Raw genomic sequence first — 24,228 nt, forward strand, 5'->3', positions numbered from 1 at the left:
CTGTGCCAGATGTTTCTTTTAGGAATATCACCATGAATGTGGTTGGTTGCAAGCCCTCAACTTTTTCAGGTAAGCTGGTTATGCAGATGTTCTGCCTCAATATATTTTCAAGATTATCCGTCTTAAGTTTGAAGGCCTTGTTTTCTTTGGACAGGGCTATGCAGGTGGATTTGAGGGTTGCCAATCTGGTCTCCATGTCGTTGAGTGAAATTTCCATGTGCTCAATTTTCTGGTCGTTCCAATTGGTAGTTGCTCAATCAGCAGAGAGCTGGGCAGATAGTTTGGCTATAATGCGGTTCTCTATCAAGTATATCCATGTCTACCAGGGTTAGTGGTGGATTGCTAGTAGCATGCTGTTCGTTTTAGCTAGCTTTCGATCCATCACCTTGACTATTTTCAGAGGACTCCTCATCTGCACGTTGGCTTTGCATTTTAGTGGGTTTTCCCATATTTACAAGCCTTGCACACAATTTTGCAAAGGATAACTGGGGTAATAAAGCACACTGGATTTGAATTTGGAGAGGATATCAACAGAGCTCTTCTGGGATGCAACCTTCATCATCATTGGTCAAGACGGAAGTCGAGAAAAGCTATAGTATTTACAATTAATTTTACAACGCAGCATACTCTTTACTGTTGTAGTATTAAGTTGATATTAAATAAACAGCGGTCAAGTTGTTTATCTGATCTATGCAAGTAGCAAATCAACATGCCACATGCACACTGGTGTTTTCAACCTTTTTTAATCCTGTTTTTCCAAAGGTGTGACAAGAAGACCCCAGGCCAGGTATCGCTGCCCACCACGACAAACAGCTATAATGGGATACCATTTAACACCCTATCCCTCACTCACACTGGCCATCCCTTTACGTAATTTAAAATTCATCACATTATGAAGGCTTCTATGGAGAGTGGTGCTGCAAGACCCACATGTAAAATAAAATCATATCCCTCTGTTTGACTTTATGCAACTCATGTTTTTGTTCACTCTCTAAACAATAGACTTTAAATATAACTTCAAACACTTCTCTGCCATCTCCCTCATTATGGAACTTCATCTGCAAAGATATGTAGGTGGACTGTAGGAAGCTACAACAGATGGGTCATGGACCTGCACAACAATGCTAGTAAGATGGAAGACCTTTTGATGCATTTCTAAATATAATTAAGAAGCCAAAGAAATGTGAAACATTCTGATGCTATCCTTCAAGTATCTGGGAGTATATATCCAGCCCAGTATCCTTGGGTATTACATTCATATTGGACAATTTAACCGTAGCACTAGGTAGTGAACTGTATGAACAAATTGATATGGATCCTGACTGTTTTGTAAACAGTGATACATATTGTGGTTTGTCTATTATTCCCACTGTCCCACAAAAGTCAGTTAAATTAGAAAGACAAGCATATGATAAAAAAAACTAAACAGGAATTTTGACAACCTAGAGAATTAACGTTTACCTTTTCAAAGACGAGTCAGATTTAAGGTAGAAACATGCAGGAATTAAGGCCAAGTTACATCAGCATCAGTAAACAGTGAAATTTAACAGTGAAATTAATTTGTTTCCAAGGAATCGTAACTTAGCTATCCACTTTAATATCCTCTGTCAGGGTACAAACTGCTAAACAAAAGAGGAATGGTTGCAGAGAGTTATGAGAGGGGTGCTGATGGAACAATTAGATCTAACAAACTGTGAATTTAGCAACTAAGCCAATGAGCTTGCTAACTACGACTGACTGTTAGCAAGCTTGTTAGCGCAAAGAGTTTTGATTCCCCCTCTTTAATATCTCTTTATTGAATTAATGATGTACATTCCCAACAGTACCATCCCATTCCAGTGCCGCAGGAGAGCAACTGGCAGAGAAAGGAGAAAACAGAAAGAAGCACAGAGAGCTTTTTCTGATTAGCACTAGCATGTTCTCAGATGGCTAATGTGTTAGTTGTTAGCTCTTCAAGCTTCTTGAATTAAATATTTTGCAAAGATGTGCCAGTGGAACCAGGCCTAAAGACTTTTCTCAGCTGTGAGTGTCCCAGCCTGTGCTAGTAGAAACTTTTCATATTCTCTGAGAGATTGAGACATTGTGCCAGGGGAATGGTCGGATTATTGACCGTCTACCAGGATCAAATTTTTGCTTTAATCATTGTCTGTATGGCAAAAACCACTTACATCCTCCGAGCCTGGATTTTCAGATTGAAAACACAGAATGAGTCTGAACAAGTATTCTGAATCTGGGCAGCCAGACTGAAATGCCATGCCTACTTGACCTCCTCAGACACATTTGAGGAGTTGAGTTAGAGCAGAAGGAAGCATGTAAAAAGAATTACTGGCACAAGGCTTTAAAATAAGATGTGTGTGTGTGTGTTGGTGGGTGGGTGGGGGGGCCGGGAGCCCACTGTACTTGTGGGGTCTGACAGCTTTGTGGGAACCAAAATGCTTAACCCCACAAGTTAAGACTGTTCGAGGGTTAAGACTTGGTTTTAGGGTTAGAATTAGGTTTACATTAGGGTAAGGTTTAGAGTTTGGGTTAGGAATAGGGTCAGGCATTCAGTTGTGATGGTTAAAGTTAGGGTAAGGGGCTAGGGAATGCATTATGTCAATGCCAGGTCCCCTGCGAATATAGTAAACCAAGGAAGGGTGATTGTGTGTGTGTGTGTGTGTGTGTGTGTGTGTGTGTGTGTGTGTGTGTGTGTTAACCCGAACTTTTGCAAAGCAAACCCCAGCATTCAGAGGAGCTCATGAAATTTCTAGACTCTCCCCACCTGACGGCTTGCATGAGAAAATTTGAATTAGAAACAGGTTTAACTTTTTCCTGGAACAACATCTTAAGAGCTAAAATCACAAATAATTAAGAAGGCAAAGCCTTAGGTTTCATTTCATATCCCCCCAAAACTGTCTGCATTTAATTTGTTGTAGTAAAGTGTCAGTGGGTTCAAGTTAAAATTATTCTTCCACTGCAAAGTATTTACTGAAGTGCTTTGTATCACTAATGCTTTTGCCCATATAAAAGACTCAAAATACAACTAAAAATCTCTGCTGTGCCTCATGTAGAGCTAAGGACACTATACGGAAACATGTATATATATATACACATACATACATATATATGTATGTGTGTCTATATATATATATATATATATATATATATATACATACATACATACATACATACATATGTATGTATGTGTGTCTATATATATATATATATATATTACAAAACAGCTGCAGCCATAGAAGAGGTCCCTTTACAGCGCTGATGTCCATCTGTGCAGATGGCAGAGTCTCCTCTGTGTTCAGTGTCAGAAGGCATCTGACACCAGAGACCGAAAGCCAAAAACCATATTGCAGCAGCTGGTTGTATGCTGCTCATCACCATTCTGCCTCTGGGACTTTTAAGTCATTTTCTCTCCGTCTATTTTTATAGTTGGTCCGAGGGAAGTTTGTTTAACTAGATTAGAACTCTGTTTTAATCCTTTTAATACAGCACATCCCATGAAGACATCTCTCAAATCACAGTGTTAATATGCTACACTGCAGTGGCATTTCTGCTACCATCATTTCTCTTTAATTATTTCTTTTTAATTTTAAAAGAGAACAGGCTGTCAGCCGACATCTCATGTTATATTTGGATTGTAGAGATGGATACACACAGGGCTTATTGTTGTTAGACGGTGACACAGCTAGGAATTAATCTCTCCATTAAGTGGACCCTGTTGCAACTTCTCCCCAGTGGCCCTGTTTCCTACACACAGAGTACTTTGGAGATGCAAGGATGCCTGGTGCATGTTGTGTTTAACGGCCATTAGTGGTACAATGTGCATACATAAAGAGCCTTATTCATTATCGGTGACTAATGTATTATCTAATCTAGTGTCGCATGAGCCGCTATTGGGACAATTATACTTGTTGTTGTTTTTGATCTGATTAACGAGAGATCACGGTCTTGTTAAGCAATCAGTTTATTTGCTCTCCGTATTTTGATGGCAGGGTGTGCTGGTGACGCCTGTGGGGGCTTGACTGAGCCACTCTCTAAAAGGAATGTATTGTGCTGTCTCCTAAAATGAACTAATTCACTGGAATTACTTGGCATGAAGGAAGGCTGCAGCCAGGTCTCAGTGGTTTTCCAAAGATCAGACAAGCTATATAGAAATCGCATTTGTAGTATCCACATCGATGGCTCTTTGCCTTTAGAGATCTCGGACTTTTTATATTCAGAGGCCAGAGCATTGTGCAGATTCTTGCCCTGCTGACTGGCGATGTTTCAGGCCTCGGTTGAGCCCCTGCTCTCTAACCGCTCTTCCTCCTTCCCCAACACACCTGACCTTCCCGCAACAACTCACCGGGCTTTAGAGAGATTGACAAGGAATTGAGTGGTCAATGCTGGCTTATACTGTATAGCAGACACAGACCCAGCAGTTAACTTTGAGTAAATGAGAAACAGATACAGCTTTAACTGCTCATTAGATGGATGGCACTCTAACAGACAAACTGTACTTTAAGGGAGTATGATAACAACACTTAGGCCGTGTCTGAAATCACCCCCTCATTCATTCATTCACTACTTCCTACATAACAAGCATTCAGTACCTTTGTTTACTCTATAGTGAGATGTTAAAACACATATATAAATGTGTTGCAATGTACATGTTATAGAAATCACCGTTTTCATTCCCCTGTAAATTTTCAGGCCACTATATGGTGCGTAAACTTCACACTAGGAATTTCAACACTCAAATACAATAGAGGAGGGTAAAAATACTGTAGTGCACACTATAATAAATAGGGAATGATTTTAGACACAGAAAAGTCTCTTACAGTACAAAAGACAGTACAAAAGAGACTGATGGGGATGTCATTAGTTTTGCAGCTGATTTTTCATAAATCCAAGTCTTGGTGATATTTCAGTCTGGACCAAAGTGACGGAACAACAGACAGACTGACCAGCGTTGGCATCCTTCGAGCCACACAGATAGCATGCCTTAACAGTGTGATATATGTCATAAAAATTACCTAGATCTTACGGATGACTGGCAGGTGTGGAGGATCTGGCAAAACATCACAAAGACCAATTATCTCAAGTCACAGTGAAGTAATGGGCCTTGACCTCTGACCTGGAATCAATATGCCTTTTCTTGTAAGCTTTCAGTACTAATAGATTTTTCTTCTCCTTTGGAAGCTTTTCATCTGCAGGTCTTGCATGGTGATCTCTAATGATTATGTCAGTTCGCTCAGATTAATAAAAGGAATCACTTCTGTTATACTCAGTCACAGATTGGAAAGGTAGCTACTGCAGAGCGCCGCGAATGTGACAGCAAGAAAAACACTTGAAACTTTGAGGGGGTCAGGTTGAGGGATTTATTAGAGAAGGGTGGATATAAAGGTACTGTATGCAGGGATTTCTATTCTCTGAGCAAACCACAACTAGTCAAACCTCTCTGTCTATATTTATACGCTACACAACTTCCAATCAAGGTCATCATAGTTAGTGATGTAATAATTAAATTAAGGAATTTAAAAAGGCAATACAATAGACCATAAGTGTGCTTTGGAAAAAAACACCATATGGATTATTAATATTATAATCGTCAGGAACAAGGAAACTACTTGGATGCCGACAATTCCAGGTATATTTAACATAAGTTATTCCTAGCACTACAGGTTAACATTCAAATCGAAAAAAAAAAAAAAAATATCAAGAGGGAGCATACCAACACTGATATATTCCCTTTAGAATAACTCCTTTACTGAACCATTCAGGATTTCCATTCAGACAGTTTAAATGTGTATACAAGCAGCCAGTCAGTAGCACGTTAATGATAGAGCTAGATCAACTGCCACAAATTTTTAAAATGCCACCCTTCCTTCTCCTGATATGTTCCTTTTTTTGAACTCCCATATTTTCAAAAGTAGTTGTGTTTGTGTCACATTTTGGCTCTCACATATTAAGTTACAATACAATCGATAAATAGTGTTGGGTGCGTGCTGGCTGGCTGTGAGCCGCGAGGCCAACAGTGTTCACAGGAGCCGCAGTGTGGCAGTTTAATATGTACTGTAGTCCTCCTGAGGCGTCACCAAGCACACACAGGGCAAACAGAGGTGTGTTAACACAATGTAAAAAGGGACTTTTTCTTCAACTTGTCAGCATCATGTTTTGTTCTTTTTCTTGGGTAAGCATGACTTTTTTTCTTTTCTTCTTTTTTTTTTTTTTTTTTCTTAGAAGGAGTCCATGGCCTTGAATTCGCTGAGGGCCTGGACAGGGGAGATGTGTTTTTTCTGGGAGCCTCGTCGCACACGTGTCTGGCACTCCTCAGGCTTCTCTCTTTTTACCAACGGCTTCTTCTCGGGGGCCTTCATGCGCCAAGACACCACGGGTGAGTTAACGGCTGCTGTTCCGTACACCTTCTGGTACTTGGTGGAGGCTACATAAGATGCCTTTACAGTCAGCACCACTGCGTTCATTAGGTTCTTGGCCGCTTGGATCAGGGAGGTGGCGCTATCCAGCTACAAGAGGGCAAGGATAATTGGAGGGGAAAGAGAGAGAAACACTAAGGGTCAAGTCAATGTGTCTGCTAAGAGAAAAAGAGCAAACGTTTTCTTGCACTCAAAAAGCACATTAGGACATTTTAGCTATATACAGCACCTGGGAGGTCTGTGCCGCAACTGGCAATTAAGCAGGATAATAACATGCCGATCGCTATATGACATCTTACTTTAGCAGCTCTTAATTAGCAGAGGCAGGGGTCAGATGTACCTCTGTCTCCGTCTGTTTTGTTTGGCTGACATTTAAGGGTTGGCGGCCAGTGGGCCTCCTCCTACCTCATGCTGAGTCGAGTCAACTGTGCAGATTTAATGAGTGTGGACTCCAGCTGGCTGCCATGAAAAGGTTAAGCAGGGCTTGCATATCTCATGTGAGACAAACTATAATAGAGTCCTGAGAAATCCTGAAGAACTGTATCAAGACAAGTAGGAAACCCAAAGCAAAGATAAAAGCCAACTCTGATTTTAATTAAAGGAACAAATCAAACTACGGACGAAACTGGGAATGAAGTGATTCCATTTCTTCTCTCCTGATAGAAAATTGGATACTTATATTAAGGATATTGGCCGATACAAAGTATTGTAATGTCTTTTTTGTTTAGTTTTTTGGTCCATGTAAAATATGTATACACCACGATATGAAACTAACTGGAATCATTCTCCTGTGTTTGAGTTAAATAAGTGTTCTACCAAACACTACTTCACTTCTTAAATATTAGTGGACGTACCAACCTTCTTTTAAAGTTGTACAAACTTTAATTAAATTGTTTTGTGAGGTTTAGAAAATTGTGTTGTTACAGTTTTACGGAGAAAGTTATGAAAGTATATTTAATGTGGATCATTGTACTCTACAGTATGTCTGTCCCTCGTCTGTCCTTCCCGAGGTTTCTCCATTTTTCTGCCTGTTAAAGTTCCAGTTTGTTTTAGGAGGTCTTCCTTATCTAAACTGAGGGTCTAAGGATAGAGGGTGTCATACGCTGTAAAGACTGCGAAATGCAAACTTGCGATTCGTGATTTTGCACATTATATACAGTAAATGAAAACTGACTTAACACCCGACCCGTTCCATAAGGTCAGTATCGGCACAGACCCCGATGAAGTGTACTGTATATGGGATTGGTGCATGACTAAAAAAAAAACTGCAACTGCAACTGGAACACATGTATTGAACAACTTTGCCTTTGTTTGAACCATAGAGTAGTTTCTAGCTTTATGAAGATATTAAATCCCTTCATATAGTCATCTATTAGCTTTTCAGGTGGATTTGTTAGATTTTAACTAAACTGAAATTAAAAAAAGTATACAGGAGAGGTGACGTATTATTATAATGATAACTTTGGTCAAATTAATGAATATTTTTTCATCAATACTAAGCTTGGAAATAGAGAATATCATGTCCTCAGTATCTTTCAAGATATGATAGAATAATTTTAAACAACTCCAAAACCTGACTTTATCATGTTGCATGGCTACAACATTGAACACATGTATTCTGTACATTGAAAAGAAAACCATGATGAAAAGTTTAAATGCCAATTGCAAGCAATATGAGATAACTGACTGATTTTACTTTGAGCAGTGATAATAGGGTTCATGAGGCGTGAAAAATACAAATGGAAAAAAGCCTGCGGTGCATCTTTCTGGTACTATTAGATGGTAATCGGTCTGAAATAATTGCATCAGCCCTAATATGCATGACCCTTCATCTGGTCTTCCAAGCATCATTGTGACCTTGAACTAAAAGGTTTGCCCACCCGCGGTGCACAGCATAAAGATTGCCTTTAATTAACCGAGTCTAGTGACTCAAGCCCAAAAGCCTATCTAGAGCACAAGTCATAATGAAACTGGCCATGTGCTGTTCTTTATGGACAGACTTACCCCAGACACGATGAGCTCTCCGCCCAGGTTCTGAACCTCAGCTTTCACCTTGCTGCAAATGTTGAGCTGATGACAGTACAAGGCAATTCTCTGCAGGTAGGCCAGCAGATCCTGCTTGCACGCTGAATCAGGGCACTGAATGGAAAAGAGGCACAAAGACATATACAGTCAAAACACACACACAAAAAAATACTGGCTATAAGTGGTCTATGGCTTTTACTGAGCAGCCAAATGGCTGGACACGGATACAAAACATGATCTGATCTTTTTAAGTCTCAGCACTCTGATGTCTAGTGACGTGGCTGACAGCCATTTTTTGCATCGCATTCTTCCAATTCTGAATTACAGAAATGAATCGGGTAGTACACATGTGATTCATGGGAAATTTGGTGGATATTGAGGCTGTGTTGCAATGCATCTTATTCACAACAGACATTCCTTCATGTCATGGCTGTAAAAGCACAAGTGTAATTAATAACATTAATGACAAATTTAGGTGAGCCACCTCGGGGCAAAATGTAAAGCAGAATTCTTAATCCATTAAGATTGAGATAAAAACAAACATGCAATTGATTTGTGCTGAGCCAGTTATTGGCAAAAGTGCCGGGTTGCTTGTTTAATCCCTGCTATATTTCATGTTAAAACAGGATCATCTGTGATGAACAAAGACCCAGTGGCAGGCTAGCTGATAGAAAGCAAATGTAATTATATCATGGCAGAAATGAAAGCCACCGAGGCACTTGATTTGTAATTGAGCCAAAGAATTTGGAGGAAAAAAAGAGGTTCATGGCTTTATTTCAGGCAAGAACCTTCTTGAAAAAATCGAAAGCGTTTTATTACCGAGCCATCATTCGGTGTTATATGAGGTATGTTTTTTCCCCAAATGGGGTGGGGGTATCTATTCTTTACCAAATTAGATTGTTTTGGGAGTAATGGTCTCTGATGTTGAGACCTTTTTGGGGCGGAAAACCAAGAACAACAATTCTCACAAAAATACTATGGTTCCAGTATTTTGCGTTGCTAATTACACTTCATTGCACTGGAAGATGCTACTTTTTTTCAGTGATGGTTTGATGGAGGTAAGGGTTTCGCAGGCAAGTTTAGTTTCACTGCAGGGTGTCAAACTCATTCATTTTACATACAACAAGATTGTCATAGCGTTTTGCACAAGAAGAAAACCGATCCATCAATAATGAATGGACATAATACTTTGAAACGCACAAAGGCCCTCTTCTTTTCTTTGGAAGAAGTTCAGACCTGGTCCTGCTGGCCCTTGTGCTATTTCGGCAGCGAAGAACCCAGTCATACAGTGCAACAAATGGACCATCAGGGAATACGAGGACAGTCTCCTTGGGCTCCTAGTATCACACAGTTTGCACGTATTATTCCATCTGGAAGCCTTCCAGGACTCAGCTATGGCCCACTAAGCTCCCAGTGGGTAAAGAACACTGCATCAGCTGCTTAAACACTGTGAGCATCATTTTGTAGCAACACCTTTCTTCTAGACATTAATATTAAAGGGCCTTAACTGGGACATTCAGCAGCATCGTGTGTTGAAATGCACAGCTCATTTCCTTGTCTTGTGAGCTCGGGTAGAGGAGGATGGCAAGTTAAATATCGAACATGTGATATGAATATACCCCCTCCAGGACTAGCATCTTTCCTGGCCGCTCATCTTCTCCCCTTCCCACTGAAGAGAGGCCTCTCTTGCCAAGACAAATAGTATTGATCGGCCACATGTGCCATTCAGTGTTGCTCACAAATAGCAAGTAAAACACAGCCTTCCTGTTGTCTGGTGAAATGTTTGTTTCTGCAGCCTAAAAATACAATAGCAAGGAGCAATTCAAGGTATGATTTACATTTCTAGTAATGGCCAATTTCAGAGCAGGACTTTCAACTACACAGTAAATAAGACCAGAGCGGCCACCACTACCAGCTTCCTCTCAATAAGTGTCACTGAACGCAGACTGAGGTAGAGCTGCTAGCTCATAGAGCAGCCAGTGAGGCAGAGGCAAGCTTCTCTTTGGGCATTATCACTGCACCGCCAGTCCTGGCTAGCATCACTGCTAACTGCACTTCACGCTGCTGGCACACACGCACACGCGCACGCTCACACACAGCTGCCCCAGGCAAGTTTGATGCAAACATGACACAATTGTGCCCTATTGTACAGTTGACTAATAGTCCGTTTCTTCCACAGATTCCCTGTTGATGTAAATAAACTATATGGCCCATTACTTTGCTGGGTCCATTGAAGCTCTCTCTCATCTCTCTCGGTCAGTCACAGAGTAACAGCATTCATTACTGACTGGTTAGAAAACTGGTTCACTGCCTGACTTTACTCCGCCTTTCTGAAACTCCTGACCTCAGCGATTTTCTCCACATTTTGGGAGTTTTTTTTTTTTTTTATTCCAGTCCAAACAACTAGGTAACAAATCTCTCTCTGTCTTGTTTTTTTTTATTTTTTCCCTGAGTAATTAGACCCAGAATGAATGAAACGTGCTCCCGGTGGAACTCTGGTACTGAGATGAGGGCAACACGCTATCAGAGTGTGGCAGTGTGTCAAAACACAAGTCACACTCATGCTTCATTTATTATATAAGCTGGGTGAGACTGACCTTTCCTAAATTATGCAGTGTAAAAAGTGCTCATTTTAGCCTTTTTATATTATCCTAATTTCTGCTTCATTAAATTTCCAACAGCAGACAAAGACAAAATAGAGAGAGGAGAGTTGTTTGAAATGAAAGTACTATGACATTCGAACAGGGCATGTAACACAGAGTTACACAATATGCCTACAAGCTGACTGGACCACTACAGTGCCTCTGACGGTAAGCACTCACCTGTCAGTTACTTCAAGAAAGCTGGTAATCTTTCTATTTGCTCATCCAAATTCTGGTATCATCTTCACCGAAGACTGATCGTTTCTAGTCTACTACATACAGAAACCACTTATTATATTTAAGTGTTTTCCATCTTCCTTCTATTATATTCCACCATCTGGAATTTTGCACATCAAACTTCACAATGGAAAGAGTAAAGTGGATCACCATCATGTAACAGAACAGCCTGAGAGACTTGGTGTTCCCATTCATGAATATCTTTCAAACATCGTTTTCTTTATGAAAACTGTTTAATTTACATATATAATCTGCTGTATTTGTATTGCATTGAAAGCTGTTTCTGCAACGTGTCGAGTTGCAATATACAGATCGGTAGACGATCAGCCTGTGAAGTCGGAGCCTTCAAAGTGGGTTTTTTCTTGTGAGTAATGACTAAGATCTGAGGCGTTAGTATGAACAGTAAAAAGTGGCATAGCCATAATAAATACAACAGTAAAGTGAACATGTTGATGTTTGCAGTGGCCAAACATTGACAGGTAAGTGATGCTACCAGCCTTCCCTGAATCAGTGGTGGTTCCCAACCTTTTTGCCTCTTCACCAGTTCATGGCCTTCATGGTGTGGGTAAGTTGGGAGGATTTAACTAGAGGGTTTTTTTTTGTCCCTTCTCATATTGCTTAATTTGAAAGATTTGTATAGGCCTAAAGAGGTGAAACAATGAAATATTTCACAAGAAAAAGGGCAGAAATATAGAGAAAAGTCTGAATAAATAAACATTAAATAAAAAATAAAAAATTAAAATAGCAATATGTTTTTCTTTTCTCCTTTAATCATCTTGTGACCTCCTCAGATTTATCCGACCCTGAGGCTTGGAATCATTGAAAAGCCACCCTGACTGTGCTAATCCCATTTTCAAAATACCAAAAATATCAGGCTGATTCCTTTCAATTAGCAGGGTCCGTTTCTACTGTACATACTCAAAACCTAATGAGAGACATCAGTATTAGCTGAAACAAAATATTACTCATTTGGATGAATGTTATGCTCTAACCGAAATTGAAAGATTACATGCTTCCTTAATGCATCCTTATTTTTAAAAATAATCATTGCATCCAAAGGGAAGGGGTGAGACGAAAACATACTGTATATTATGCGTCACAAAATATATGAGATAAGAAGCCTGATACAAGAGACTGCAAAACTGTTCTCAGATACAAGATTTTCACTCGGCATTCATTGTGGAAGATAGTTGGTGCGGATTCTTCTCCAGCCAACTCCCATTAAACTGCAGTCTTTGTTTTTACTGAGAAGCCTTTTAATTACACATCAGTCACACTTGGTTTCACTGCTGTCAGTAGAGGCTACAGGAGCTTTGCTCCTATTGTTCAGCACTCAATGCGACAAAGGCTTCCACTGTTACAACTAAAGGGAAACCTGGAAGTCTGAATACTTAGCTGCAAACTTGCATGTGTTTAGCAGCGTTTGTAAACAATAACTTGACACTTTTAAGTTATACATGACACTACCCAGTGCCCAAACTGAAACTTTTCTTACTGTCAGCAAATTCCATTAAACAGCCAAAACCTACAATGAATTGATCCTAATAACAATTATTGTCTGCATAGCCACAGCCTCTATTTCTGTCAAAAAAACAACAACCTAAGAATACAGCAGTGAGCCACACAGTTGCATTGGGTTATGTGTTCCTTCATTACAATAAACACTGTCACTCTAGTTTATTTTGAGTCAATCCCACATACACCGTCCTGCTGCTGTAAATAATCTCCTGTGCACCAAGCGGTAATAATCAGTCTCTAAAATTAGTTGCCAAGAATTGCACTATTCACTCCTTTTTGAGGGAAATGTGCTAAAAACAACAGTGCCCAGCTGTTTTTGCCAAAAAAAAAAAAAATTAAGGCCTACATCTTCAGAGGGAATGAATGGGCTTGCGGCTGAATGCAACACATAGAGTGGGGAAGTCAGAAGAATTGAGAGATGGACTAAAACATTGTTGGTTTTAGTCTATTCATGGGATTTGTTGACCAAAAGAAAAATTATTGTTTGCAGCTTTATGTCTACCCGTACTTTATATAACAGTACTCACCTTAACATAACGACACAAATGTACAGACATCAACACAGCTACATTTCAGGCCAGATGGTGCTGCAGAATTGCTTAGCAATCAAACGTTACCTGTCTCAGGCAGAGTGATAAATGTTGTTACATGCCAGTGTGGCTCGCAACACTCAACAATCAATGTATATCTCACAATAGGTGCTCCTTATGGTGACCAGCTGGCCTCAACTATTTATATTGTGTTTTTAGGAGGCATGTTTAAAGAATGAAGCAGAGTAGGGAAAATGGAGTGGGAGAAATAGAGTAGAAAAAAAGGCTTTGCTGGAGTGAAATGGGGTGAGGTGCCTCGAGGGGTTTTTCTACGTCAAGTGCTGTGCTTAAATGACTATGAAAGAGCTCGCCATCCATCCACCCTTCCACGCAGAGTTCCCTTCTGCTTCACACGTGTTCATCAATAGGGCTGATGTGGAGTCATGGCAACAAGGTTTGCTACTTAAGGGACCTGTCTGCAAGCAATGGAACAGCCTTTATCCTCACTGTCAAGCCGCAGTGCTCTCGATCAGTACAGGTTACCTACCATAATGTGTGAATGCAAAATACTTGTCGTCTTCATCCAGAATAAATACAAATAATCAAATGAAAGCAAACCTTTGCTGTTTTAACTTACACTAATTCATTCCATTTACTAAATTGCATGGCACACAGATGCCCAGAATGCCTCACATGAAAACACTTTCATAATATAATACATGCTGGAAATGTAAAGGTCCTCAAACCGCTCTTTATTTCCTGATCATAGGTCTGATGTCTCTGGAAGTATAACAGAAGGCTTTGAATATTCAGTAAACACTGGTCTAGGAACCATTTAAGTGAGAATTAAAAATGGCAAGCCACCTGCTCTTTCATTACAGCAACTGTTGATTCAGACACAGGCTCTGCCGGTCATTTGCCATGTGACAGATTCACTCCCACCTAAACCCTGTAAAACATGGATCATCACTCGGCAGCCTACCAGTCAAGAAGTGAATACATAAGCACACAAAGATAAGTTCATGCTTACTTTGTCCTTTCTGTCCCAGATCCTGCTCTAAGCACACACATAAACCGTGACGCAGACTGAGACCTGCTTTCTGAGAAAAACGTTCTCACACACGGAAACGTGGAAAGATGTTTATATACAAGGCTCATCCAGATTAAAACTCCTCCTTATAATCTCTCTGTCTGTTGTAATTACTGCGTAACAGACAGAGTTATGCATTCATAGCCTGAAACTTTGTTCTGTAGTGCACTACGCTCCGGGACTAGGCCAGTGTGACGTGAGAAGGATAATGGCCAAAAACACCCTTTGGTCAGATGAAAGTTTAGCATACTCTACGGCCACTCAAACTGACTGTGCTAACAGCAGAAGTTTTGCCAATACATTGTTGTGAAGTCACATATTGTCAAAAGAAGGCACAGGATGAAGAAGACATACAGTAGATGGCGGAAATCATCTCGTCATACTGGTGTATTGCACCATGAGCAAAATTTTTCTGCGTGTGCTTTAGTCTAGCCACCTGTGTACTGCTGCATCATGGATGCATCCAGCACCCTGGAAGGGATCACTCCCCCAGAATGGTTGTAACAAATTTAAAACCCCTTCACAGGAAACACACTGCGAAGGAGGTTATTTTCTTACTTTATTCCTTTTTTTGTTTTTAATTATCAGGATATCTCAGCAGCTTGCCAAAATATTTTAATAAAATCTGGTAGAAAGTTATCTGCACAGGCCAAGAAACAAGTATTTATTTTTTGGTACGAATCTCCAAATTCACACATTTTTAACATTAAATGAAAAACTTTCTGGCATAAGTGTCTCAATAATTGTGTGTATTTTTAAATATCTGGATCCAGTTTAATAATAGTTTAATTTTCTATTTTCTTCTATCAAAGCTTCTATAATCAATATTTTTATACAAAATAAAGGCTCAAATGACTACATGTATGTGAAAGGGGTAGCTCGCAGTGACGGACATACATTAATTATCATCACACTCGGCAGTTCCCCTCAGCTCTACGTGGAGTTTCAGCATCTTAACTCATTGTTTCGGTCTTCTGGCCTGCGGCTTCACTGTTTTGTTTCAGTCTCACTGCTCTCATCAGCAGCGTTGCCAGATAGAGCAGGCAGCTGTTTTCAGCAAAAACACTTTGATAAACCAGGGTGTATGCTGTCTGCTCAGCGCCAAACAGCAGACAGACAAAGTTCGCGACTAGCTGGTGGATGCAATGGAGCATTTAGCAGCCAAACAGCCAGGCTTTTTTTTCTCAAAGGGTTAGCAGAGATTGAAAGAGAGCTAAAAAGAAAGTGAATATTGGACTTGCATTGCTTTGGATCCGCTGGATGTGTAAATAAGCCACTGTTGGCTGACACGTTTGCTATATCAGCTTTACAAGGTGATATACTCTACGTCAATACTGTGTAAACAGCTTGTTGCACTGCCCCGAAGTGGCCAAAAAATTTACTCAACACAGGTTCAAAATAATATTTGAGAAAAATGTGGCCTTTATTCATTAGGTGCTTTCTAGTTATCAATATTGCATGGATATCCAAACTACTACGCATAAAAGACCAATTTGTGGACTATATCTTAAACCACAAAATAACTCGGAGTGCAGTAACTTGTTTAAAATGTGGCACAAAGATAAAGCAGCTTTGTTGCTGATCATGTGTGCAGGTCTCACTGTATTTGCTGGACTTCAGAGACAGATTTGATTATAGTGATTCTAAATTTTGATGTGAGCTCCAACGTTTCTTCAGCTTAGCTGCACTGCAAAGAAGCCCAGCGTGTCATACTGAAACCAGTGGTAATTATTCCAAGGGTCTGCTAGCAAACAGCAGTTGCAATTACAATGACAACAGGCTGCCTTAATAAATCAGTGAGTCTTGTGCCTAAGTTTATTCTCACTGCTTATTAGAGACAGATGAAATGAAGAAGAACATTGTGCATGACCTGGAGTGCTGCTAGCATTTGAAAATACCTCCCAGTTCATTTGCTGTACACACACATACAAAGCGTACACATCTAATTCTTTTCACTCCCATCTTCCCTCGGCACAGAACTGATTGATCAGATATTGAAACTGGTCTGTCAGCCTGTTTTAGAGAGATACTCATCTGATAATGAATGCAACACCTCGGTTGAGAGCTAATTATATTAGAGATACAACTTGGTTCTGCTGTCTTGCTCTCTCAGTGTTGGCCCCGTTGGGAGATGAAGTCATGCGGCAACACAGCCCACAACTCCAGCTGGGCTCGTCAATGCCCACATTAAAGATTTGCAATGGCCATACCTACTTACTCTAACTCAAAATTTGCTCTGCAGCCACCTATAATGACACAGTCACGGACAGTTTCAGACTGATTGAAAGTAAAAAGGTAAAAGGGAAAGTGTCAGACACAAATGGAGTTACAAAGCTACCTGATCTGCAACAGCGCGAGCCAATTTGTCCATCCTGGAACCAGCCTCCGCAATCTTCTTAGCCGCATTGATCACATCTGAGGAGTTCTTCAGGGGGCCTTTGCCTCTGGGAAAATTCAAGGAGTGAGAAAGATGTAAAAAGTGAATGTGGGTGGAGCTGCAGAGGCAGAGTACATGCAGAGCTTCCCTTTAAAGACTGAGCTAACCCCTGTGTCGCACAAGCTCGTACAACAGCTAATTTGCTGTGGCTGGCAGCAGGAATATGAGACGTCACATTCAAGATTCTGCAGATATGGATGTAACAAATACAGCTTACCTTTGTCCCTCACGGTGTATCAGAGAGATACGCTTTAAAGCCCAGGGAAACAAAAGCCTTATTTTTAAAAGCAAAACAGGATACTTTTCGGAGCAGTTAGAGGGGAGAGAAATAATGGCTAACAACTGAGCCAGTGTTCTGTGTTGTGTTTTCATGATTTTTGCATGGGAAAAAAGGTATGTGGCTTAGGTAAGTGCATTTCGCCTGTGTGTGAAGTTTCACTTTTAGTCGGTGCTGAGCTGCTAAGTTTTCACCGGGTTTGTTCATACTATTCTGAGTCATTGGGGTGAATGTCAAGTAATAATGGTGCAGTCACAGCACCGCAGTCATAATCACTAATGGCTCTGGTTTTTATGGTTTTTTTTGGTTATATCTGGTTAGTTCCATGACATGTAATTGTGGAGTGGATCACAATGCCATAGACGAGACAGATACCCGTCAGTTATGCATTAGGGATTTCCCAGATATGTTGAGCACAGATGAAGGGGATTGAAAAGAAAGCTCCTGGCTTACAGTTAACATAAGCGACAAGACTCTAAACACAAACAGATTATCTGTTACAGTATATCTTTGCATCACAGCATCGCTATGTAGTCTAATTAAAACAAAGGTTATCTGGGTCACTTTGTCTTTAATAAACAGTTGACAGATACGGTGTGGAGAATTGTAAAGGCAAGAGTGTTTCTTATAAATCCTGCTTGTCACTTTATGTACTTAAAGCTGCTGTAATATTTTTATTATATAAACAATGGATCAAAAGGCTACCTGTAAAAGAAGGGGTCACTCATACTGATGAACCCTCAGAGACTTATAACAAGGAATTACAACTTGTTTCTGGTACATTTAACTGTCCAAAAATTAGCCATTGTAGGTTTAAATTTTGTAGCTTTGTACTTGTCACTTTTACCTGGTGAAGTCAGTCATCTCCATCATGATCATACACATCTGCTTGGCCAGCACAATGATGTCATTGCCGTTGTCGTCCCATTTGGCCACTTCTGCATCTAGCTTGCACTTCTCCTGTCTGAAGCTCTCCACCTGCTCAGCAATCTTGGCCTTCTCCTCCTGGGGAAGCTGTGCCATGATGGCCTGCAGGCAGCACGAGAGTATGGAGGAAACAAAAGCATTAGAAGAGAAGGAAGAGGCTGTTAGGGGAGTACATTTGAGCAGAATAAATTGGGAACATGGCTCAGAATGAAGGAAATGCCAGAGGAGAGGAATTTAGGTAAAGAAGGGAGATAAGGTTGTGCAGGACAGAATGATTGGGAAAAGAAGAAAGGGGCGGAAAAAAAAAAGGATTAGTTAAGGAGAAAGAGAATAAAGGGAAGTACATAAAAGGGAGGGCTGTAGCACCATTTGTTCTATCGTTTTCTGCCCAGTCTACTTTTTAATCTATGCTACAAAATTTGAACACTAATTTTGGACTTTGACTATCCCTGCCCTTCTGAAATGCTTCAAAATAAAGTTCTAAACTTTACATTTAATGACCGGACCTTTTCAAACCCCTTGACATCTTCTACCCATAAAGAGTATATCCCTTTTTGCCCTAATTTTTTTTCCTCTTTGAAAATACATTTGCTCTCTCAGCGGCCTTTGGGGGCAGGTACAAAATTGCATAAATCTTGTGACAAGGTCACAGGCACAGTAAGGACCCGGTATTATTTGGGAGATAAATGTATAATTACCTCGGCTTCTTAGACCATAGAATGAATAATGCATTTGTTCAACATTATGTCGGAGAGGTGAGATGGAAGGAAGAGTAACCTGGTTTCCATTAGGTCGATTCTATTGACTTGAGAGGCAGAGAGAAAAAACGAGTACTGTAAAAAAAAAGAAAAGTCACCATTCATTGTTTTTTAACCTCATCTATTATTGACTGTCCTCCAAGAATTGCCATTCTTTTAATGAAATAATCGCCCTTTTCCTCCTTTTCCCTCTCTCACGGCAAAGCTGATGTGTGGGGATGGGGGCTGAGTTCAGTCAGAAAGTGTGTCACTTTTCTCATGTCTCCTGGTAGATGTGTCAGGAAGAAAATGAAAAAACAAAAAATAATTTAGAGGACTCGTCCTCCTGAAATTCTTCAGAAGAAAATAAGTAGGCACAGGAGGGGTGCTAGCAGTTAAAAAGAGAGAACTGAAATTACAGATGGACATAGAGAAGCACTGAGGCACAACTTTCTCATCGGAGGCCAACAGATGTGTCCATGAATTTTTGGCCTACTGATCTCTCTGTGAGCAAAGTGGTGCAAAGCTTTGATGGCAGTTCAGTTGAAAAGAAAAAAAAAAAAACAGAATGGCATAAACAAACAAGCAACACCAACCCCCTCGAGCCCTGCGTAGATTTCCTCTGTTGCTGGCGCCAAGACACACAAACAACAGTGCAACAGCTAATCCCATTAAACAGCGTGTGGGGTGAAAACAATGCTCACATTTAAAACAAATAGCAAGTTAATATTTATTTAGACTACACAATGAGGAATCAACAATTCAAAACAGACTAGTGATTAGAGCTCAAACTTGTATCCGCTTTGCAGGTATGCTTGCATTGGTTGCTGTGAATACTCACAAAGCAGTCACAGGCTCTAGGGTACCTGTACCACCATTTATTTAATCTATGACAAAACATCTACGGCATGCCTGCCCAGCCACAGGTCAACTTTACCTCCATAGATTCATTCACTAATCAGACAGATCCCTAAATTAAATAATTGATTATTGCCTTAGTTAATTAGCACTAAAAAAAACTGTAACCAGGAAACTTCTGTTCAAAATCTCAAACAAAGAACGTGAAGTCTGCCAGCTAGTTCTGACAATCAATCCAACTCTACTCACAGGGGATTATCTTCTCACTGAAAAACCCTTTTCATTATGATGTGTACTTAAGGCGCCAGTATACGCGAACAGAGCGCTTGTTGGAGGATCAAACAGCAATGGGCAAGATATGTGAAGGTAAGTAAGCAGGGTTTTAACTTCTCCCTTAAGCAGTCCTTTTTTCATTCTTAAAACATCTATTTCTGTCACATTTTGTGTGTGTACAAGCAAGTGCTTCATAACACTATGAATGCCGTCGAGGAAAGACTGGAAAGTGTGCACTGTTATCCCCATATTTAAACAATTATGCACTCTCCTGAAACCTATGCTGACACTTGCTATTGCTGCTGTTCAGACTGCATTTCAAAAGCCCCCCCCCCCCCCCCCAAGCATCATCCACCTACATCCACCTGTAGGCTCTGAATCTATACTGTATTTCACTGGTAGGGAAGTTGTTTTCGTCACTCCCCACTGCTGTGCTGAGCTGGCTGTCTCCTTGTGGGGAGTCACAAGGTCAGAGCCTAGATGCCAAATATATACTCCATTCACATACTGTAATGATCCACATCGCAGGCTGACCAAACATTTACTCTTGCTTGTTTGAGTTTGTCTTATGCAACACAACACTTGCTGTGTCTAATCTTGAAAAAGTTTTCTTTATGTTGTTCAACTATAACCTGTTTCTGAATTCAAAGCAGTCTGCATAATTGTGCAAATATTTATAAATATAAACTTTAGGACTAAAAGGGGGATTTTAGTCCAGACACTTTCAGGAGATTTGTGCCCTCAGCTTGTGGTTCTTGGTATTCAGTCGCTCCCTGGAGTATGGTTCGCTGATTACATGTTCATGTTTAACGTAGCCAAAAATGTAATGTGGGCAATGCTGTACTGTTACTGCTACTGCCTAATCAACAGTGAAACAGGTGAGTGCACTGTGCCACCAGGCAGATCTCTCTGACCTCTGGACCTGAGGGCGGTCGTTAGCCTATCTTTGCTGATCCTATCATCCCCACACCCAACTCTTGAGCCATCAGTCATTCACTTCATGTCTATAATTACACCATACAGTGTGCTGCCGGTGTCAATATCTTGGGTCCTCTATTGAGAAGAAGTACACTTATGGTTTGGCTAAATGACATTGTAACGAGTCAGATAAAGAATGTAAATTGGGAATCAGAGTAGTTTTAGGTATGGCTATTCCTGCAAGTGCCATCAAAATATTTTTCCTCTGTCTTCTTCACATAAGCGCTGCATTAAACCAATATGAACTTTTCCCCCCGAGAAACTAAAGGGAGCAAAATGTCTCTTGAAACTCAGCAGTTGGATTGAAAATTCCTTTTCTAAAATTAGGGATCAAGGTAGGTTGGGGATAGAGCGAGGGATTTGGTTGGTATTCCAATTCATTCTGAAAATGGTGCGACAAAAGAGAGCGAGCGTCAGGCAAGAAGAAAGAGAGAGAGAGAGAGCTTTGAATACAAAGAAAACTGCTGCACAGGGGTGAACATAGGAGCCAATTGGGACGTCAGGGGAGCAGGAAGGCACTTGGGTAAGGCCCCCCCCCCCCTGCTCTCTAGAATTCACTTATCCCCAAATCCTTTCCCCTACTTTACTGATAACAACAAGGAGCGGGCCTTGGGAGCTTAACATAGTGGCAAATCCGGCCGAAGGGGTGCTGTGCCAATACACTCTGCGACTCGGCTACATCTGCCGGGATTAGAGCGCTTTCCGGGTTTCTTCACCGAGCGCTGCGTCTTGAAATGACTTTAATTTGTTTCATTTGAAATAAACTGCCCAGACACTCAGAGTTCAATTTTATGGATGACCTATCAACAGTGTTATCCAATCACTGTGTTAAGAGATGTTGGATGTGTGAGCGTGTGTGCGTGTGTGTGTGTGTGTGTGTGTGTGTGTGTGTGGTGGGGGGGGCTGTGCATTATCTGTGGTGTGTTATAGAAGGAGAGTATGCGTCTGCATGTTCTAATAGAAAGAGACACTATGTACAGACCTCCTTCCCCTGTGTGTTTTTCTGCCTTCTCATTATGCATGTTTGCTCTAATAACTTAGCTTTATGCGTAAGTATAATAGAAGTGACAAGTGGAACGCCACACAAGGCAAAGCAATGGGAACAAAGGCTCCTGGGACTGCCCCGGACTTGATTTGATTTCTTTCTACACTGAGCAAGAGGGAGACAGCGAGATCGAGAAACGGAGAGGGAGATATCACGCCTGTGTCCTATGCGTAATTCCGGCACACTGGAGGGGCTTGGAGGGATCATGACTGTAAACCTCAGTGTGCTCATGTCAGCTCCTATGGAGAAAATGGATTACGCTTCTTCTTGTCTGTTTGAATAGAAACACAGCACCAGCGTGCACTTGGCATGACCGTGAGAAGACAGTAAGCTTTATCCTGACACGAAACGCTGAGGCCGACTGGGCAGATCACCAGTGGTTCTAGGCAAACACATCTTTTATGGATGGGCTTGCCTTCCGCGTGTGTAAATGTTTAATCTCTGAAGGCATAACAGGGTCTATGAGTGGAAAAACAGGTGATATCAATTAACTTTGTGAGAGGCCTTGTCAGTATGCCAGACATATGGTATGCACTACATGATAATGAAAACTAAATTTGCAAATAGGAGTAATCACGTTTGATAACACACTGTGAAAACTTGTTGGGCATTCATTTGATGCAAGCTCCTGTGCATAGCTTGGTAATTAAGTGTTCATGAACAATTGTTACAACGAGCTGCGTCGCACTTTAATCCACCTTATATCGCTGTATTACAGTAAGAAGTTTTGACAACAGGACATGCTGCGACTTCAAACTGTTCCCAAAAGGAGCTGCCTACGCAAAGCACAGATGAGCGCCAGGAAAACTAGTTAACAGTTTGGTGCTGTGAAGCTTCTTTGTCTGGCAGCGCTGGTGCGTCTAAGCTCAGATGGCCCTGCAATGTTACTCTGCGGGAGCCTTAGTGGGAGTATACATACAACAAACTCAAAGCACTTCACACCCTGGACCCCCACAGTCTTCCTGGAGCAGCTATTGTGCACCCAAAACCTGGGTCTGTTTCTTTTTGTTCATGGTTGGAATTCAGATTTGACAGTGATAAACCTTTATGAGTTGTGTCTTAGTTCAGCTCAAAATTCGTCCTGGGAAAAACAGGGCATGTCCCTGGGTCAATTTAGATTTTCCGAATAACACATGCTACTAGTTATCATTCTGTTTGTTTGTCCAAATGCCAAATATGCCCTATGTGTGCATTTAACTGACAAGAACTTCTAGTGTGGATTATGACTCCTGTCTGTCTGGGGTAAGGGTGGAAGCAGAGTGCTACTATTGTAGAGCCGCGTACTGTAATGTCATAGGGATCAGGTTGGGATAGATGGATGGGTCAACGAAGGTGTTACGTGGACACAGGACAATGCTGTTGGCCTATCTTTAACCATGAATTTTTTGCGCCTTATCCTAACCAAACCGTTAACAACCATGCACTAACAAACAATTTTGTTTACTGAGTTAGTTTGCTGACTTTATGACTCCTCTCTACTCCTAGATAGCCTTAAGGATGAAGGGTTGCCTCTTAATAGTGCCCTAGGTTCTGGGTTGTTTTTTGTTTTTTTTTAACTACTATCAAAAGCCATCACAATGGGGGTTATAGCTGTATATTACATAAGTTTCCCATAAATAAGCTGCTGTTTTGGTTTTTATTTATTTCTCCCTTCTTTGTGCATTAACCCCGCCTGCGCAGACTGTGTAGAGACCCAGGCAGTATAATACAGGCCTCTGCCACAGAGAGAGGCATTGGGCCAAGTCACACTCCTGCCATCCACAATCCAGTCAACTAAAACACACCGCTAGAGCCTCTGTATTGCTAGAGGGGAGCAAGCAACGATACCCTCTTAATGTTCTTTAAGCTGGGCCCAAGTGAAAAATTGCTAATGTGCAACAAAGCCCAGACCCTTGTGATCGTGACTGAAGCCTTGGCACAGTACTATATTTAGTACTGTATTTTTTGTTGTGCCTGGCATCTGAAGGGAATTTGGTAATTACTTCTTTGCTTGTGATTGCAATTTTACACCTGCCATCCCCGAACAGTGTTTATTTAAAATAATCCCGTTTGTTAGAATCAGTAAAAAGGACTTTCATGCTATGATAGTGGAACCAGTTGGATTAATTGACGGCCAGGGAAAGGGGTGGGTGCCGAGGATGGGATGCAGTTCAACCTCAGCCTACTACTGAAGCAATGATATGGTTTTTTTTTTTTTTTTTTTTTAATGTCAGGTTCCACAGCTGAGGCACATTTGAGAAGTTG

The 24,228-nt window shown here is 40.9% G+C and overlaps 1 protein-coding gene across 2 annotated transcripts in view; it reads right to left on the minus strand.

The window, feature by feature from the left end:
* Window positions 1-5,355: 5,355 nt before the first annotated feature.
* The window catches only part of ctnna2 (catenin (cadherin-associated protein), alpha 2), a 347,985-nt gene continuing 329,112 nt past the window's right edge, over window positions 5,356-24,228 (minus strand). For both annotated transcript variants that reach the window (XM_040147173.1, XM_040147174.1), the window contains exons 15-18: window positions 18,014-18,195; window positions 16,791-16,896; window positions 8,415-8,549; window positions 5,356-6,500 (exon numbers count right to left, since the gene is read on the minus strand). In XM_040147173.1, the coding sequence (XP_040003107.1) occupies window positions 6,213-6,500; window positions 8,415-8,549; window positions 16,791-16,896; window positions 18,014-18,195 (711 nt within the window). In that variant the 3' untranslated portion in view covers window positions 5,356-6,212. The remainder of the gene's footprint in view (window positions 6,501-8,414; window positions 8,550-16,790; window positions 16,897-18,013; window positions 18,196-24,228) is intronic.

This window comes from Xiphias gladius, chromosome 15, assembly GCF_016859285.1.
Source record: "Xiphias gladius isolate SHS-SW01 ecotype Sanya breed wild chromosome 15, ASM1685928v1, whole genome shotgun sequence".
NCBI classification, from domain to species: Eukaryota; Metazoa; Chordata; class Actinopteri; order Istiophoriformes; family Xiphiidae; genus Xiphias; species Xiphias gladius.